The following is an 18,760-nucleotide window of genomic DNA, read 5'->3' on the forward strand; positions in this document are numbered from 1 at the left end:
GAGGTTTTCGTTAACACAATAAAGTGAATGTTGTAACAAATATGTTACGTTGAACTTCTAGATAAATTCGATTCGAACAAGATTTGAACCAATAAACAAGCATGTTGCTTAAAGATATCATCATCGACTTTGTAGCATCGGTTCTCTAGGTTCTCGCAGCATCTAGACGAAATTCGTTCATCAATATGCAAATGATTATCAATTAATTCATTCAATTTTCGGATGCAGATCGGATCTACAAAAGGTATCTGTAATTACTAATTTGGAGCATCTGTTTGTGTGAAATGATTCCAAATTTGCGTGTAAACAATCTCGATTCACGCCAAAATTTTCATTGTACTGTTGGTTGACGTTGGCTTACCATCAAATATTTGAAACGTAACACTTTCAACGAAATCAATGTGAGCGGGAATCGCGCGTGATTGTGCCGCGCTAGATCAACAGCCACAAACAGCTGCACGTAAGCAAACAGATCGGGCGATCACTTATCTAATAGTTTTGGCTCTCCAAACACGCAGGTGCACAAATTTCCACTATCAACTGTAATCATCCTTAGAACACCTATTATCATTATCAAAGCGAATGTTACGTGTTCGGGTGGTTGTGGCACAAATGTTGTTTATTGGATAATATTGCTTATTTGATGTTATTTGTCCATCGAGGTTTGTTCAAACATGTCGAGGCTAATGTGAGAAGAAATTTATATTTTATTCTTTAGATTAAAACAAACAAATCATTTATTTGCTTATTTGTGATTTAACTCATCAATATCTTAACTGAATAACTAAGTAAGGAAGTATTTTGTCGCTAACTACTTAATGATGCAGTCGATCAGAATGTCTCGCATCATTGACAGAACGATGACCCCCTAAAATCCTTGAAAAGCTGCATTTATTTTGTTAACGTTCAACGTACGATAACGTGCGCATAGTCGTGATGGTGCTTGTGTGTGTGTGTGTGTTTTTTTGTTTCTGATAAACGCTTAATGAGTCCTCTTAGTGCTTGGTCAAGCATCATATCAATGCTCTCTGCAGTGCGCCATCAAGCAATTATGAAATGCTTTATCTTTCAAACTAATATTGCAGAAAGTTGATGGTGTAAGCTACATAGCAACATTGAAAAGAACTGTAGAACAAACAAATTATAGTAAATATTCAGTTCATCGGGGCACTAATTAGCTATGCTTGTTGAAATTCCGGTTGTCTGTTACTTCGGTAGTGGGTTTAGAGGTACGCGGAGTGACCGGCCGCGGGGACCCCGAGTTGGTAAGGAGACCCGGAATCCACCAATAATCTTTAATCCCGGCCAGCAGGTTCAATGCTGACGATCAAGCGATTGGGGCCCATTCCACATAGGGCCTCCGAGGGCCTTCACTGTGGTACTTGCAGTTTTAAAAAGGCATCGCAAAACTGTTGTACCGGAGTTTAGATTTTCTACTCCACACTCCAGCATTTATTCTTGGTCCTTGTGGATGAGTCTAAAAGTGATTTCAAAGTCAGTTGGTTAGATTCGATGACTGTTGTATGGTATTCGCTAGTTTCTGCCATAAAATCTTTTAAGACTTGCAAATTTTTCGTAAATGATCCCTTGAATAAAAAAAAAAACAAATAACTGATCTAAATACTCGTCAAGTTTATCTCGTTACATTATATCCATCCAGCAAAAAAAAGTACAGCAAAACAAAAATAATCAAGCTGTGCCGTTAGCTCTTGCATGCAGTATTTTACTTGCATAATAGTCTTGCATTCAACGTTTTATCGAAAGGCATAGCTTGAGTGCAAGCTTCGATGGGGGGATGAGCAACAAGCAGCGTAAATTAGAATTGTGAAGAAAAATCTTTTCTGTGTTTTGTTATGCCAGATGACAAAATAGATTCTTCGTCATCAACGTTAATCTTTTCTGGTAAAATAAATCTTCTGATTAAATTCAATTCAATTTAAATTTGAAAAAAGCATGCCAATCGTTTATGCTTGTTCCTTAATGTTTAAAATTCACTATCTCCGTTTTGTGTGATATCTTTTTTTTAAAGTAAACAAATAGTATTTAATATTAAAGTTCTATAAGTTTGTTCTTTAGTTTTGATAATTTATTCATTGTTTCGTAATTTCAAGTAAGTGTGTGAGCTTTCCCTTTGTTTCTAAACTCATCATAACGCACCTATCATAAACATCTCTTCATTTGTTGAGAGTGTATTCTTGCGTGGCTGCAAGTAGCGATTGTGTTTTGCTTTAACTTTGCACTAAATTTATTATATTTCAATTAGCTTCGCTTTCTATCTATGTACCCGGAAGCCGAACATTATGTTCACAGTGATAAAGATCGGGACTATGTCCCGCGCTGCACTAATTGACCCGCGTCCGTTCACGACCGCAAGATTGTAACGATATTTCATGATTTGTGTTTTGTTTTATCTGATTTTTTATAGTATTTTTTCCTAAATAATAATACAAAAACATAAATAACCCACCTTCTGATCTGTGATCTGTTATCAGTTCCCTTAAACACACAACCCTCCCGATATAGAAAAAAAACCTTCCATAAAAATGTAAAAATAATGGCATACAAAAACAGGATCCTCCTACACTTCGATCTCGCTCTCCGAATTCAATCACATTCGTTAAAGCTTTCCCAGCTCACTAAGGCAATGGAAACGATATTTGCCCGATATTCGGATTCACAATCCTTTACCCTTCGCGGGTTCGCGTATTTCAACCTAATGCTCGGCCGTGCAACACCTGTCAGAAGGGGCCTGGTGGCGGCCGTGTTGAAACTGAAGCTAAAATCGATTTATTATTGCACTCCAAGGATTTTGCGCCAACGTTTTGTACACGTCACATGAAAAATTCTGCGGAGTGGTGTGTTCGTGTAGCTTCACTTATTGTTTCACCTTGCCGGCTTTGGATTTGCTGTAGGATTTCTTGTAGAAATCGTAGAACAGATAGGTCAGGATAAGGATGTTCGGTATGTACATTGCCAGGAACGGTTTGGACACGTTACAGTGGGGATTGAGTCCGAGCAGATTGTTTACCATCATCAGACAGAACTGGATCTGTTGGAATTGAAAGTAGAGATTTTTATGATTAAGAATGGAGCATCGCAACGAAGACTTTCAGATTGTTTTCTACCAGTTGAATTTTTGTGATGTATTTTTTGTACTTTGACACGAGGAATTTGAACAGGGGCACATCGTACGCGGACATGAAATAATACGAGTACATGATGATGTGCACGACACAGTTCGCCACGATGGAGAACGTAAGCATGCTTCCTGAAACGAGATATAAGTAAGCGGTACTTTACCGATTCGAACACTTGTACTCCGGAGAATCTTTGCGAATCTTTACCTCCAATATATTTAGTGTAGATGTACGCTATCACAAACGTGCTTATGTGATGGTACACGTGCAGTACCGACACCTGGTTCTGTTTCTTGCGCAGCACGAACAGGACCGTCTCGAGCAGTTCGAACAGTTTGATCATGAGCAGGTACCAGGTGGTTTCCACCATTCGCATCGCGTTCGGTTCGTTGGAGTAGTCGGTTTCGACGCATCGATAGAAAAAGTATGGCCTCCAGCCGGCTTTCACTAGCTAAAATCGAGTGATTTAAGATGCAAAATATATTTTGACTATTAGAATACACTTTGTGCGGATGCGTGCTGTGCTGTGGGAGACTTACATTTGCAATCAGGAACACACAGTACAGCACCTGGAACAGGTTGTAGAATCCCATAAATGTCTTCAGCTGGTATGCTTCTCGGTTTTTCATATATCTGTGAAGAGAAATGGAAGGGACATTGTGGTTAAGTGCGCAAAAGTCACTTAAGAAGTTTCTGATATTGATGCAATTACCTAGGAACTATGTAGTACACCAACGCCAAGTAGCAAATTATGATGGCTATAATTGGAAACGGTGACCCCGCCAGAAACCAGTCCTTAGTTCGTTGATCTATCCGTACAACAGGTGCGTTAAGGAAAAAAAGGAAACATTAACCATATTAAACATAGTCCACCTGTATAGTCAATGTCTTTCTTCATGGGCACTACGAAGAGCACATCACATCACTTACCGGCATTCTCGTAGATGTAATACTGGTACAGGTCCATCTTGCTCGAGGAGCGCTCGGCGAACGATTAAGTAGAGAAAAACAAAACCAAAAAAACACTAACTTATCTCTTTTAGTACACACGCACAACACACACCGCCCCGCTTCCACAGGTCACGCCCTCTGGCACTAGTAGAACGCACACCATATGCAACTTTCTAAGCAAAACCCCCTCCCGGCAGTATGTACCACTTTACCACAACTTGGCTTTTACTTGGCCGCTAAGAGGGAGATGTAGTTGCTGCACTGTTACTGCAATAAAAAAAAATAGAGGTTGATGTTTGATTGCGGAGATCTTTTTCGTGTTTGCCCCACCGGCATGGACGTCGTCTTTGCTTGGACGACCGTTTCTGTCTGGGCGGCCTTCGGACCTCAGATTCGTGGATGTGTTACGCGCGTACTGAGAACCCGCGCCAAGCAGGCACCCGCTTATAAGCGGGTTTGTTTTGAAACGATTGCAGTTTCGTTGGTTTTGGAGTTGGTTCTGTACGAAACTGCATGGCGCCGGTAAGACTCCGCCGTCGTCGGTGGGGGCATTCTTGGCCGAAAGCGGTAGCTAGAACACGCTCGCTCGACTCGGCTTCTTGTTGCGTCAGATAAACAAGTTCTGTTTTTGGAGCAAGCAAAGTGTGAAGGCCACTTGTATGTTCTTCTTGCGAAGGGACTGGGCTGCCAAAAATAGTTAAATGGATTTTCTTTCTAATTGCTATGCTCCGTTCCCATGTCATGTATTTATTGATAATTACATCTAATTTACATCCCCAAGAGTATCTTGGATGTGTTAAAAAAAGTTTTGTAATTTGTATCGTGTGGAACATGAATAGAAATAGCTTCATGAATATTTTCGGTCCTCGCAGACAAATTCACTGATACAACGCCGGACACTGCGGGCTGATTGATTGGGCTTTTTCACGCCACAGCACACATACAACCACTGCGGTATGTTTTGCTCTGCACAACGGACAAACGATTCGTTTACGTGCGGTTTGCTTAATTACTCCGAAAATTTAATTAGACATTAATGTGCGTCATATTACGACAAACCGACAATACATTGTGGGTAAAGTATGCGTGAAGTAAACGAGATATGTACTGCTTTTTTTTATTGGAGTAAGGACATTTAATACGTCACAGCACAATGTACTAGCAAAAGACGAGTAAAAGATGACCTCTGAAATTAGGTTGAACGAGAAACGGACGAGTGAGCTGGTTCCACACGTGTGACCTATTGCGGATGATATTAATTCGCAATGAACTCACAAATTGTTCTAGGCATATGATAGTTTTGATGAATCTTATGATGAACACCCCTCCAGCTTGCCACGAAATCCTACAGTGCTATTCCCAAGATCTTTTATTCATAAGTACCTAATGTGCTTTATATGATGGGACCAATTACAGGTTATGGACAATGTACTGCTTAAATTCCAACAAATCGATGTATGAACTGGTGTGATGAATATTTTATCGAATTTCTCATATTCTGCTATGCCCCATTTAACATTACTCGATCAGATCCAGAAAATCTGATCCTCCGTGCAACAACATTCTCATCGATTAGTACATGATGATTAAAAATTAAAATGAGATTAATCCTGTTCTGTAACACATTTTCTAACTTGTTGCTTCCGTTTTGTGCATTTTCTTCCCATAGTCAAAAGAAAAAATGATGAAAGGCGTCCGGCGTGGTTGCGTTCGGCTAAAGGGCGCCATCATCGGCATAGACGATCAGGATGTGAACACATTTACGATCACCGTCGATCACAAGACGTTCCACTTTCAGGTAAGAACTGCATATGCCTCCGATAGTTTCGTGAGAATAGCTTCACGTGTTGGCTAATAATTTCCTTTCCTTTTCACGATTATATCCCCATACACACAAACACATTGTGCACACCTATCCAACGTGTCCTGGTTTTGGTTTTTAAATGGCACAATGTCATGCACACACACACACACGTATTGCAACATAAAAAAACACACACAAAATCAATAATAGGCGCGTGATGCAGAAGAACGCGAAAAATGGGTTCGTCGCTTAGAGGACTCGATACTGCGGCATGCGAACCGAAGCAGAGCACTGTGGGATCAGCAGTACAATAACGGCAGCGGTAGCACTAGCGCCCAAAGCAGTGCGATGGGCTTCACATCCGGTGGCGGTGGTGGACCGGGCAATGGTGGCAGTGGAGGGGTCGGTGGTGGTGTCGGCACACCTGGTTCTAGTGTCCGGCGGTCGAACAATTTGGTACTGTTTGACCGTAAGGTTACGGAGGCGGACGCGTTTCTGCAGCTAATGATTGACCAAACAACGGTGAGTGCGGTGTGCCGATTTTGTCACCCTTAATTGGAACATTATTCATTTATTCCTTCCCGTTTCGTTCAAACACAGAAACTCGAAGCAAGGCTGGAAGCGCTCGGCGACACGGAGGAAGCAACTAACCTCAAAACGATCAACGAGCATGTCAACGTAAGTTTGCGTAGCTTTGTAGAAATTCTTTCACTTTAATTCACTAATGTTTGAGTCACCTTTTTAGGCAATGCTGGATAATATAAAACATTCAATAGTGCTTCTCCAGATCGCAAAGGTAAGTCTATCGCAGCATTGTTTTTGTTTTTTCCCTAATAAACCACTAATCCGATTTACAATCTCCACAGAACACCGCTAACCCTATCAACGGTATCTATCAGGGTCCTATCTCTAGTAAGTCCGAAACGGAAACGGAACCCAGCGAGTCTGGTAAGTTTCGGTAAAATGCCTCAGTAACACTTGAAACACCATTCTTAATCTACCAAACACACCGTTTTGTACTTTTTTCCGACACACGCAGGTCTGGCCATAGGTGTGATGTCTTCTTCACTACCGACCGACATCGAGGTTGCGGACGAATGTCAAGAAGGCGTGCGGCGTGCCAACATTGCACATGCTTCTATCAGCGGTACGTATGTACAACGGCTTTTGTTTTCATTTGACCCGGTGGAACAGTACGTTTGCACTATGACCAACACCGTCATCTTCGCCACCACACTCCATTTACGATTCATAAAGAGTTCTTTTAAGTAAAATAAAAAAAAACCCTAGTAAATTTGAAGAGAGCGACACTTCCAACCTGAAGTCCCAACTATCGTGAGGAGAACCACAACCTAAACGATGTAGGGGAACAGGTTATAAGTAATCGTTACATTAATTGACGCACGTTGAATAATGGTAGGGAGTTGAAAAAGCTTGTATCAAAGGTATAATTCGAGCAGCCCCCACCAAACATCCCCTTGCCGAAGGTTAATGACAGGGAAGACGCTTATCACCAACGGTTGTTACTAATCGATACGGTTTTCTATCGATCGAGCATTTACTACCCTTGATCGCACGCACGAAGCTACGTACATACATTTTTTTTGCACTCAATTTTCGCAGTGCTTTTTTGGTACGGTGGCGTATCGTTCGTTCGCCGGCTTATTAGGATGCTTAGTTGCGCAACATTCGAGACAAGCCGCCTTGTACCATGTAACCATAGGCACTGTGCGGGTTGTGCGTGTATGTTTTTTTACAGCAGGCAAACGCCAACTTATTCACTTGTGCATAGCAATGACACTAACAATAACGCCGCATAAACAAGTACTGCCAACCTCCAAAGCCTTTGGAACGCGCAGCAAAAACAAAAGGCTAACTTTTTTGCACACAACAGGACTCCGAGCGGCCGGTTTTTCGTTGAAATTTGACGTGTCTCATCCGTCTTATTTCCACTAGCAAAAAAAAAAACGAAAAGAAACGATAAACTCACTCAACAACGAAACGTTCGCTTTAGTCAAGGTACAGCCCAGGCCCGAAAGTATGAATATTTGCTAGACAGTTGCAGGCTTTTTTCGCGATTTTTTTTTCCTCTCGCTAGTACCGAGACCTGGGGGTCTAAAACAAAAACCTCCCCTGCAAAATGTGTCTATCCTTCTTATCCTGCCCGCACTTCTTACTCGTTCTACTATCGGTTACGGCAATCTTTACGTATGCGACCGGTTCCGGCATCCGGGCATTGGCATGTGTAATGCGGTACTAAACTGTCAGGAAAATGCCGCACGGTAACCGAGCCCTCGCGAAGCTCCAAACCGTGCTGTGTGCATCGTGATGGGTTTGGGGAGGAATATTTCGCATACTATTATCTCACTCTCTGGCGTTCGGGCGCTCAGTCTCATTCTCTCGCTTCCTTCACGTGCCACGCGCTGCCACTAGTTTGGAGTGCGTAACGTTTTCATCAAAATCACGTGGATATCGATTTATTTTTAGCAGTAGCATTCCGGAGCCAGAACCACTGCAGAAAACGCTGTACGCGAACGATCGTCTACTAGTGTTAGGCCTGAGAGCGCGTTCCGAACATACCGTCCCTTACAATTTGAGAACCGCACGAGTAACGTTGAGATTTTTTTCCACCCCGCCAAAAAAAAAGCTGGCGTGAGTGTGAGAGTTTTGTCGAGAGCTTTTTCCGTTTCCGATTTTCTCACGAAATCAGCGCGCACTCCCTGTTGTTGGGGAGCGTACTTCCCTTTGTATCCTTTGGGGGAGGGATTACAGCGACCGCCAATTAATGGTAGCGCCTGGTAGTACAGTATCCTGTTCCGGCGCGTACGGACACTAGCGTACCACCATCGGTAGCTCAAAGAGAAAAAGAGTGTAACGAAAAACAAATCAACAAAGGAGTTTTGAACGTACCGTTTTGTACCAAGCACACATACGGCGCTTTCGATAGCGATTGGGATTTAGATCCTCATGAAAGCGCACCAAACACACGGTTACACTTTGAAGCAGATTAGCGAAAGTGTCATCTACAAGAACAACGACCGGTTTTACGGTGTGTGAGAGAAGGTTGAATGTCCGTGTGTCCCCAGATGAGAGTGGCTGCGGACGGCGTAGATTGTCGTGAAAGAATTGCGGACAGCAAGCGATGCTTCTTTGGGCACGAGAAGAGATCTTTCTGCTCGGTGCGGTACTGAAGCTGTGTACAGTGACTGTGTCACCCGTAGTAGGACTGACGTTTGCTGTAAGTAGTGTGTAGAAGTGTATTTTTTGTGTTGGCGTCCCTTCTAGCGTCTTCGATGTGTGTTTCCAAATCGCACGTCCTTGATCGTATAGTAGCAGCAGCAAGATAGAAACTTGAAAAATACGCTCACTAAGCTTAAGAAAACAGGCCCTCCTGTAAGAGGAAATCGCGTGTACACCTTAGCAAAAAAAAGCGGTGCGCTTGGTGTGTGAGTGTGTGCGGTTGGTTGGACACGACCCAGTTGGGACGAGCGCGTAAAAGTTGGAGTGCACATGTATACTGCTGTGCGGCTTTCTGGCGGCGCTGGTCATAGTGTTACTGCTGGTACTCGCGCGGCATGTATTGACGGTGAAGCGGAACCGGCGGCGACGGCGGCATCGCAGGCATCGTCATCCGAGCATCGTTATGATAACCGAACCGATCCATACCTTCTCCACAGTGCCGGAAACGTCCTACTCGAGTTCAGAGGGCGAGGACGACTTCTTCGATGCAAACGATTCTCCGTTTACCTCTAGTCAATTAAACACACCGACAAGGTAAGTAGCGCAATTGAATTCCCGAATGTTCCTATACAAATTCTCTTAGAGATCGTTGGGAAGAGTACGAGCAGTTAGAACCAGCAGTGTCTGGTGGAGATGGGCTCCAAGTCTCTTCCAAGGCTTTGACACCCTTGACCCGGGGACAGCCGTGTCGTGTTTGTAGTGGTTGTATCTACATTGCGCCAACTTTGCTGTCCACAATGCCAAATGGATGTGTGTCCTTTCAGCATCACAAGCACGTGCTTTGTTCTCTCTCTTATTCTCTCTCTCTCTCTCTCTCTCTCTCTGTCTCCCCCTCTCTTAAGCATTTCTTTCTCTGTGTCTCTCGATTGCCACTATGATTATTAAGAGGAAAGTCCTACCGACACTCATTCGCTATGCGAGAGGTGGTTAGCCAATGTCGGATGCTGTCATCATTCTGAACCGATTCTGTTGAATAAACTTCAAGAAAGTGCTGTACTTGACAAGAAGTTTAGTGTGGTTAACCAACAGCTTCTCAAGTTGGGTGGTTGTGAATTGCGCAAAAACACACTCAGAAACGTGAGAATTACCACACGCGAGTCTCGCTGCCGGCCCCTTACCATGCCCGGAAGCCAGATTTAATTATAAGCATGGTTTATTATTAATGAGTCATTTGATCCGAGAACAAAGTTAATTTGGAACATTATTAGATTGCTTTCTCTATCCGCTGTCCGTAGTAATATAATGAGCGAGGAAGTAATTTAATTTCAGAATATACACAATCCATTTTCTTCCATTTCCCAGCAACATTATACATATTGTTATATTTTTTTTGACGTACTTGTCGCAAAGAGCAACTATTATCCTTATTCAAACACCACTAATACGTGTCACGAACTGATTGCTCTTATTGTTGTCATCAATTAATAAACCATTGGTTTTTCGGATGGCACCACTTTTCCTGCCAATCAATTTTCGTCGACAATTTCATTAGGCGTTCAACTGGCCACAAATAAAAAAAAGAGGAAACGATATCCCACTTGAATTGGGTTCAATAGGCACCACTAATCGTCACCCGAATGGCTATCGATTTGTGAAATTGGACTAAACCATGCATTGCGTTCTCGGTTCTCGGTAAGCTATTATATTGTTCGGTTGGTCGGGTGGTATTGGTACACAGCGCGTCAGCGGTGATCTCATCGATTTATTAATTGCCGATTGCGGAATGCACAAGCATCGCCAGCAAAAGTGACCCCGTTCGGTGGTGGTTATAGACGTATAATACAGCAATCGAGGAAGCATTCTATGCTGGATACTTTTGGAAATTGAAGAACTAAAATCGGCCTGAAAAAACTCTTTCCTTGATTTTTAAAATAAATTTTAAATTTATTTCTCACAACAAATAATGAACAACTTTATTGTAAATTTAAGATTTTCAAGATAAAAAAACCAAACGTTCCCATGTTAAAGCAATCCGAGGAAGTAATAACAAACTTAAATAACCTTCGATTTATTGTTGTGTATCATTCGAATCGACCATTGTTTTAAACATGAAACATGAACATGAATTATGAACGGGTTTTCTTTGCTATTTACCTTGCAATTTCTTTTCTGTCTTATGTTTATTAGCTTTTTTATCTCATTTTACATTCTTATCACATTTTTATCTATTGTATTTGCTACGGAACTTCACATATTCTTACTTATTGAATTATTTTTATATTATTTTGTTCAATTTAAAAAAAATCGCAATTCGCAATTTAAAAATATAACCTTACTTGATGTGTTGATAAATTTAAATGTTCTTTATTTTCTTATCGTATCAGTTTTGAAACCTTTTTATCTGTTCTGTTTAGTCAATTTGTTTTGTGTCTTTTATTTCACTCCTTATCATGCAAATGTTTCCAAACTATGCAAAATGTTTCAATTTGTAGAAATATTATTTTTAGCCTATCGTTCGCGTGAATGTGGCCAAAGTTTCGTGTCACGCAAATCATGCATCCATATCTTTAAAATAAAATCTGCCAGCTCGGTTTCATGTGACCAGTCAGGAATAAAAAAAAGGAGATATAAACATGCACGCATGTTGGTAGCATTTACAGACAGAACTAAAAAGATGCGTAAAGAGAGAGAGAGAGCACACTCGGTATGGATTAAATTATTCATCAAACACTTCCGAATGGCAGGAAAATAAAAAAAAACTAATATTTTATTATACTCACAATATCGTTTTAAAGGGGTAGAGCAAAACAGCGTTAAATTCAGCAAATGTTGTTTCTTTTTTAATAACACGCCCGTAACATGGTGGTACAATGATTGGATTGAAGTGATTTGTTTATTTAAATGCACTTTTGCGCTTGAAAATATATTTTTTTTAAACTCCCCGATAAGCGCATATGCGAGGTCACTCTAGACCAGGAGAATTGATTGCAGATGGGAAATGGAAGCGTGTGTGGCTCTGTGGGTTGTGGATAGTTTACATTTTTGCAACAAAACACCAGCAACCAACCAACAACAGTGCGGAATAAGAACAAGGCAAAAAAAAAAGCGTTATTATTGCATCTCCGCACAAAACTGCGGCAAATGGCATGCAGAATCGCGTGACGTTGGTACACTTTTCCACCACTCCCCAGTTTTCCATTCCCTCTCTTTGTCGTTAGTGGATTGGAGGTTTTCCCTTTTCGTTGAAAGACCGAACCCCCCCACCCTCCCCACCCACGACGTGTGAAAGTGAGAGAAAACTGAGTGAGAAAATCGGTGTGTGGTGTGCACCCTGAGAGTCGTCGTACAACGCTCTACCGTCTCTTCTTTAGCTGCCGGAGAACGGCATTTCCCGATTCTAACCCGATCCGGAACCGGGCCGGCTTCGGGTCACCGTGCGCGCGGTACGGGTGTGCGGTTTGGCAATATTTGGTTGCCCCGTCCGAATGTATTTGCGTGCCAGTCAGACGATCGGCAGAAGCTTGGCCTCGTGCTTCGCTTGCTTCCACGTGCGCGCGGGCTAAAAACACACCAAGAGGGAACAACAACAACAACAAAATAGGAAAGAGGGACACACAGTCATTTTCCACATATACACACACGAGCACACGCCAGCACGCAACGTCATACAGTTTGAAAAAAAAAAGAAAAAGGGGAGAATATTTGGAGGACCACCGTTAAAAAAGGGACAGTTCGTTCAGATCGAAAAAGGGGACGTCTTGCAGTTTCGGTCTGTTTTCCTTACATGCTTGTGTGTTTGTGTTGCGTGACAGCGTGAAGAGATTGTTGTGTGCGTCTGTGCGGTTGTGGGTTGGTGGGGCATGTCCGGCGTTTAAAAACCGTGAACTTTCTTTGCATAAAATCAATGTCTTCCAGTCGTGTGTCCGTGTCCTTTTCTTCTGCGTGTGTGTGTGGGTATATGCGATAAGTGCAAGAAGGCACTACAAGCTTGTAGTGTGTGAAAGTGCAATTGTGAAAACATAAATGTTTTTTTAAATAATTAAGAACCAGATATAAGCACGAAAGCAATCAAAGCTGTCAAACGGACAAAAATTCGCGACAAGAGGTCTGTAACTATTGTGCCACAATGAGAGTTTCGCCCCGAACCAGCAGATGAAAAGTGTGTGTATTTGACCAACAAAGAACAATGCTCCCCACTCACAAAGACACGCGCACACACAGCAAATGCCTTACTGTATGAACACTATCCCGATAGTGTAGTTCTATTGCTCATGAAGTGCTAGCGCTTATCATCGTCTGGAAAAATTGGACGCTTAAGCAATCTCGTGTTTCTCGTCTCGTCGACGTCATTCCGGTTTCCCTCACAATCAATTCTTCTTCCTCTATATTGTTGCGACAAACGAAAGCTCCAAGTGTCTGTAGGAGATTGTTATCGATTCCACAGACGAACCACTTATAGTGTGTGTGTATGTGTGGTTGGGTTAGTTGTGGCAGCTTTTCCTCCCCCCCAATATTCTCGGGACAGTTTTTGGTGTGTGTTTCCACAAACCACATCAACTCTCGTCGTTGTATTATGCGAGAGAAACAAGCGAGGCGTACCAAAGTCATTAGAAAGTGCTTAAAAATTTAACAACAACCTGCGCTCACCACCCAAACAATCGTAAGGGAACTGACTGACTGCACAGAGGGGTGGATTTTTCACGATCTCAAGAAAACGAATTCTGCTTGTCGGAAAAGAAAATTTCGGAAGGAACAAACCGGGAAAACTTATGTGCCGTGTCTGTTGGGTGGAAAATTGGAACCTTATTGCTGATCTGATTTGCCTGAAGAATAATGAAGAAGGCAGACTGTTGGCTACGAGACGACCGGTTTGGTAGATGATGATGATGATGATGCCGTTGAAGTGATGATAATAAAGTCCCGAAAGCCTTCTCTCACGGACGCCACGCGCCGTGTGGGTAAAACGAATCTAAAACGAAGCGACCAAAATGTGATCTGTGAAAACATCTAAAGCAATATTATAATATAAAACCATGTACGTTTATGTGTGTGTGTGTGAAAGTGAAAAAAGAGCGAAGAAAGGGAAAATCATTTTTAAACGATATTAGAAAAGAAAATACCGTCGTGGGTGCGGAAAACTAATACATCTGGTCGAGTGAAAACGAGCGAAAGGAAAGGTATCAGCATGTTCAAATCATTAGCGGAACGGTTTTCCTTTCGGCGCACCAGCTCCGTGGCCACCGATAGGTAAATGTTTCTGTGACCGATTTTAGTGGTTTGATTTAATGGGTTGAGTGAAAATGGGGTGGAAAATGTCATGACCGTTTTATCGCTCGATTATTTTCTCTCTCTCTCTCACACTCTCTCTGTCTGTCTCTCTGAGTGCATCTTTGTTTTCATTTTATAGTTTTCATTTACAGGGTTTTTAAGATGAGCTCATTTTAGAATGCAAATATTTCAGAAAACGGTAGCAAATGATATGATGAACCGGGTGGATTGTTTACAGACTTAATTTTACACCATTAGAATAGTAATTTTCGGAAACTATCGTGTGTAAATTTATGTTGTATGAAGTATTTACAGAAGACCTGTTACAAGCATTGTCGCTTATGACAAAGCATAACGATAAGTTCTACGGGTGCTACGGGCCACCAAATGGCTTACTATACTTATTAAAACCATGCAGATGGATAGTCAGTCTTCACTGCAAGAAAATGGTTCAGGTCCGAGGATTTCAACCACAGTCGTCGCTGAAGTCTGTACCATCGGACTACCCGATTTGATTTAATTTTTAATATATGGCACAGAAAATTATTCAACTGCTGGTTGGAAAGTTTTTAGAATCAATCGAACATAATTCAATTTGAAAATTGATAATTGGAGCTCAGCGTTACTGGCCGCTTTATTAATTTTAATCTTTGAAGTCAAGCACAAAACCATATTTTCTTTGTCCATTCTCTGCATAGCCCACTTTAGTAAGAATTTTAAGGACACATGTGTGCGGCCATAAACCGTTTTTTTTTATTTTCATTCCCTAAAGCTTATTTGAATGCTCAACTACATCCTAGATCTTAGAAACTCTTAGAAACAGCATAATGCTGTTGTGATTCTTGTCAACTGAAAGCCCTGTAATTGAAGAGATCTTGCTTTTTGCGTTAACAAGACCTTTTGCAACAGTCAGCCAAACGAAACCATCTTCTCGCACACTTGCAGAGGACTAATGCGGGTTTTCTACTACACACTTTCAAAGAAATTTATTATTTATATAATATGTACATTGTCAGCTGCTGGTGTGTAGATAGTGCATTCTCCCCTTATTTTAAAGTCGTGCTAGTATATGCTACTTTAAGCTACAGAGAGCAACGAAGAAACTACCTACAGGGATATTAGTAATGTGTTTGGGTAAACTACAACTACTACCACTACAAGCATATTTGACGAACGATGACGACATTGTGACGCCATAAACTTGCCTCCTGTAGTTCCTTTTTTCCGATGGTCTACAAACACTGTCTGTAGCATACTTTTCCCTCCACACACACACACACACACACACACACACACACACACACACACACACACACACACACACACACACACACACACACACACACACACACACACACACACACACACACACACACACACACACACACACACACACACACACACACACACACACACACACACACACACACACACACACACACACACACACACACACACACACACACACACTCACACACACAGATTCTTCCTTCGTGGAGACTGCGCCTGCCGCTTTTGCACTGGGAAAATGCACTACCGTCAGCTGGCGTACGGTTGTGGGTTGTATATTTATAGCAGCTCTCTGCTGTGTGTCCGTTGCTCCCTCGTTTCGATTAAGATATTAGGAACCGTTTTATGTTCCCATCCAAATCATTGAGAAGCGCAGGCACCAACACCACATAAAGTTTTGTGTTTACTTTGCACTCCTTTCTCGTACACCCCAAAACAAACCTTCCCGCCCGCCCAAACCAAATGGTGTGTGTTTGTGTATTCCACCCCGGGGGTGGGTGAGAGCGATTTTACGACAATCTTTTACATGCATTTTTCACCTCCAAACTGACTCCATCCCCTTCCATCCGTCCGTTTGGAGTGGATGTTTTTTTTTTATTACTCACCCCGTTTCTGTTAGTCAGTGTCACGGGAACTCAAGTCATCGTTTTTTGCATCGTGAGTGTGTGATTGGGAGTGGTTTTCGTTGAGCTTATCCTGAGGTGTACTATGATGTGAAAGGGTCATTGGTGTGGGCAACATTGTGGAGAGTGCAACAGTTAATGCAAAAGAGTACATTGTTTGCAGTCTACTGTTATGATCTATTAGTTTGGGGGAATCGACATGCTTATCCTACAATTATCGGTTTAATGGTAATAAGATTGTGTGCGTTTCATTGAGTTTAGTTGGTTGAAGTTCATTTGATATTTGTCGAAAGTATTTTATGGAAATTTTAACGTAGTTTACGATTTTCCAAGACAGATTGCATACTCCCAGGCGCTATTTCTACCTTATTTTTCTGCTAGCATAACTTAACGGTAACAGTATTTGAAGAATTCATAAGTTGTTCAAACAATGTCTTAACATTTATCTTGTCGTTCGAAAGGAACCGATTTATTTGAATGTTTATAATGATATTTTTTTACAGCAGGGAAAGTGTTAAAATTTCTACTTTTATCGTTAAACTAACACAACTTTTGGTCGCCAATATTTAATCTTGAATTTAATTTACCGTTTTTTTTTGGAAAGTTTATCAACTAAACTAGCACTATAATTTGGTTTATAGTTGAGGAAGGTTGCCAATCTTCTTTCCTCTCTGTTAAATTTGATCGTCTACATATCAGGCGCTCTATTTACCAGATTAGTCTATATAAAGGGCTAAAAATCCATATTTCGAACGAAAAACTTTCAATTGTTAAGGTGGTTACTAATCAAATTTATTGAACCAACAACGACTACCATTTTTAGCACCCATTCTCTGATTTCATTGCCAAAGAGATTTCTATTTCTCCATCGTCTAGGAATAGAAAACTTTCCCAGTCGATGGTTCCGACTCCATGCAACTGCTTGTCTAGCGCAAGAGCATGCCTAGCGTGGAGAATTTTAGCCATAATTTACTTGTTTGGCTGTTACGTGCAGTACATATAAATAAAGTAAAAATGTGTGAGTTGCGAGTCTTATCGAAAAACGTTTATTTAAAATCGGACCAACAACAAATTAATTTTCAACCCGACATATCAAGCCATTTCAGTATTTTAGGCACTAAATCATCGTTCTATATTCTTTGCTATTGTGTCCGGTGTCTAGGTTTGTGATGACACCTACCTATTTTAGTATTATTTCACGGTAGTTCTATCAGATCTAGACATGTTGATCGATCAAATTTTATTTTGCTAGTTCAATAAATGCAAACACAAAATACACGCATTACCAAATATCATTGCTAAGACACAGTTGACGACATGCTTCAGCTCTGCAGTTACATGCTTGCCTCACATTTATATCCCTTTTTCCTTTCGCCGTACTTTCATAAAAACCTGTAAATACAAAAACGAAGGCATAACAGTAATATTCCCCTAGAATAACACTATGTGGCCCCCCTCGGGTGGTTTCACCCACCTCCCCGTGACACAGTTACCTCACCACCTAATCACACTGATGGAAAAACGCAAAACATTGAAGTTGGTAGGAGTTCGATCGATCGATGCTTTACTTCCTTTACTGCTTCAGGTACATTACCCAAATTCGCGTAGAGTCGTGTGTATCCCCCATCAAAAAGCGTCGGCAATGTCATTCGTTTTGCAAAATCCGTACACGTACTAACCTACGGACACGAGGGAAAACCGTTCCTTCTTTTCTTCCGGTTCGCCAGGTTCTCGTTGGATTGTCCTTTTTTTTCGCGGGCTCTGGATTGTTTGTTCTTGTTGCAGTCACAGCTGCTTCCGGATCGTGGGGGTTTTTTTGCGGTACGGTGCCGTTAGAATGGTCATTTTTCTTTTCCCCCGATTTCTGTTTCCATTCGAGGTTTGTGATGTCTCACGAGCATACGTAATCGTACCCGTGAGGTAACTTCCTAAATCCTTCTCCAGTTGGATGCGAGAGGGTAGCAGGCAAAAAAAGGAAAGTTTCAGCTTGGGTTTCCTATTTGTTTTGCGCATTATGTATTTTTCCTGCTCCATTTATTGTTCAGCGATCAGAATCAGTCGACCCGCACGTAAACACACACACACACATGGTCTGTTCCATTGGCATCGTAAGAGCAATGCAGATTGAAATTTATTTATTATTTGCGCTCCTCGGCCTCGTCGTACGGCGGGTCCCGGCGTGGCTGATGATTTAACGAAAATTTTCGCGAGCCTTCTCGTTGGGTGCTTGTGGCACTGGGTGACTATTGCTGCTGGTATGGTAGAATATTTATGTGCCTATCTTGGGTCAATTATTGAGGCTCACGAGCGGCAAATAAATACAAGCGGATTATAATTTATCGCGAAAATGATTCGCCATTCTTCGGGTGGTTTATATTTTATTGTTACGGATATTTTACCCGTGATTTTAGGGGAAATGAGCAATGAGCAATGCAGTGTTTTTGTGTGTTATTTCTCCTTAATTAGTTATTTCAAGCTTTCGTTGCATGTGTTGAATATAAAAGGAA

At 41.6% G+C, this 18,760-nt stretch overlaps 3 protein-coding genes across 3 annotated transcripts in view; 1 reads left to right on the forward strand and 2 right to left on the reverse strand.

The window, feature by feature from the left end:
• LOC126562569 (protein lifeguard 1-like) overlaps nt 1–18,760 on the reverse strand; it is a 400,503-nt gene that overhangs the window by 119,433 nt on the left and 262,310 nt on the right. The gene's annotated exons all lie outside the window — the stretch shown is intronic.
• The window catches only part of LOC126561445 (oxysterol-binding protein-related protein 9), a 41,271-nt gene that overhangs the window by 20,356 nt on the left and 2,155 nt on the right, over nt 1–18,760 (forward strand). Inside the window, exons 8-14 of the mRNA XM_050217594.1 lie at nt 5,758–5,886; nt 6,103–6,414; nt 6,493–6,570; nt 6,638–6,688; nt 6,759–6,840; nt 6,932–7,039; nt 9,570–9,666. Coding sequence (XP_050073551.1) covers nt 5,758–5,886; nt 6,103–6,414; nt 6,493–6,570; nt 6,638–6,688; nt 6,759–6,840; nt 6,932–7,039; nt 9,570–9,666 — 857 coding nt within the window. The remainder of the gene's footprint in view (nt 1–5,757; nt 5,887–6,102; nt 6,415–6,492; nt 6,571–6,637; nt 6,689–6,758; nt 6,841–6,931; nt 7,040–9,569; nt 9,667–18,760) is intronic.
• Nucleotides 2,870–4,104, reverse strand: LOC126562821 (elongation of very long chain fatty acids protein AAEL008004-like). Its single transcript, XM_050219408.1, has 6 exons — nt 4,068–4,104; nt 3,850–3,946; nt 3,677–3,770; nt 3,345–3,588; nt 3,126–3,268; nt 2,870–3,049 (listed from the first exon to the last, which is right to left on the reverse strand). The coding sequence occupies exons 1-6, from the start codon at nt 4,102–4,104 to the stop codon at nt 2,876–2,878; spliced, it is 789 nt and encodes a 262-aa protein (XP_050075365.1). The 3' UTR covers nt 2,870–2,875.

This window comes from Anopheles maculipalpis, chromosome 3RL, assembly GCF_943734695.1.
Source record: "Anopheles maculipalpis chromosome 3RL, idAnoMacuDA_375_x, whole genome shotgun sequence".
NCBI classification, from domain to species: Eukaryota; Metazoa; Arthropoda; class Insecta; order Diptera; family Culicidae; genus Anopheles; species Anopheles maculipalpis.

Bases quoted from the DNA above. Each gene is read 5' to 3' on its own strand.
- LOC126562821 (XM_050219408.1), bottom strand. From the start codon at position 4,104: ATGGACCTGTACCAGTATTACATCTACGAGAATGCCG. The intron at 3,589-3,676 runs GTAAGTCTCCCA...ACTCGATTTTAG, and splicing joins GTGTGTTCCTGATTGCAAAT to CTAGTGAAAGCCGGCTGGAG. The intron at 3,269-3,344 runs GTAAAGATTCGC...ATCTCGTTTCAG, and splicing joins CTACACTAAATATATTGGAG to GAAGCATGCTTACGTTCTCC.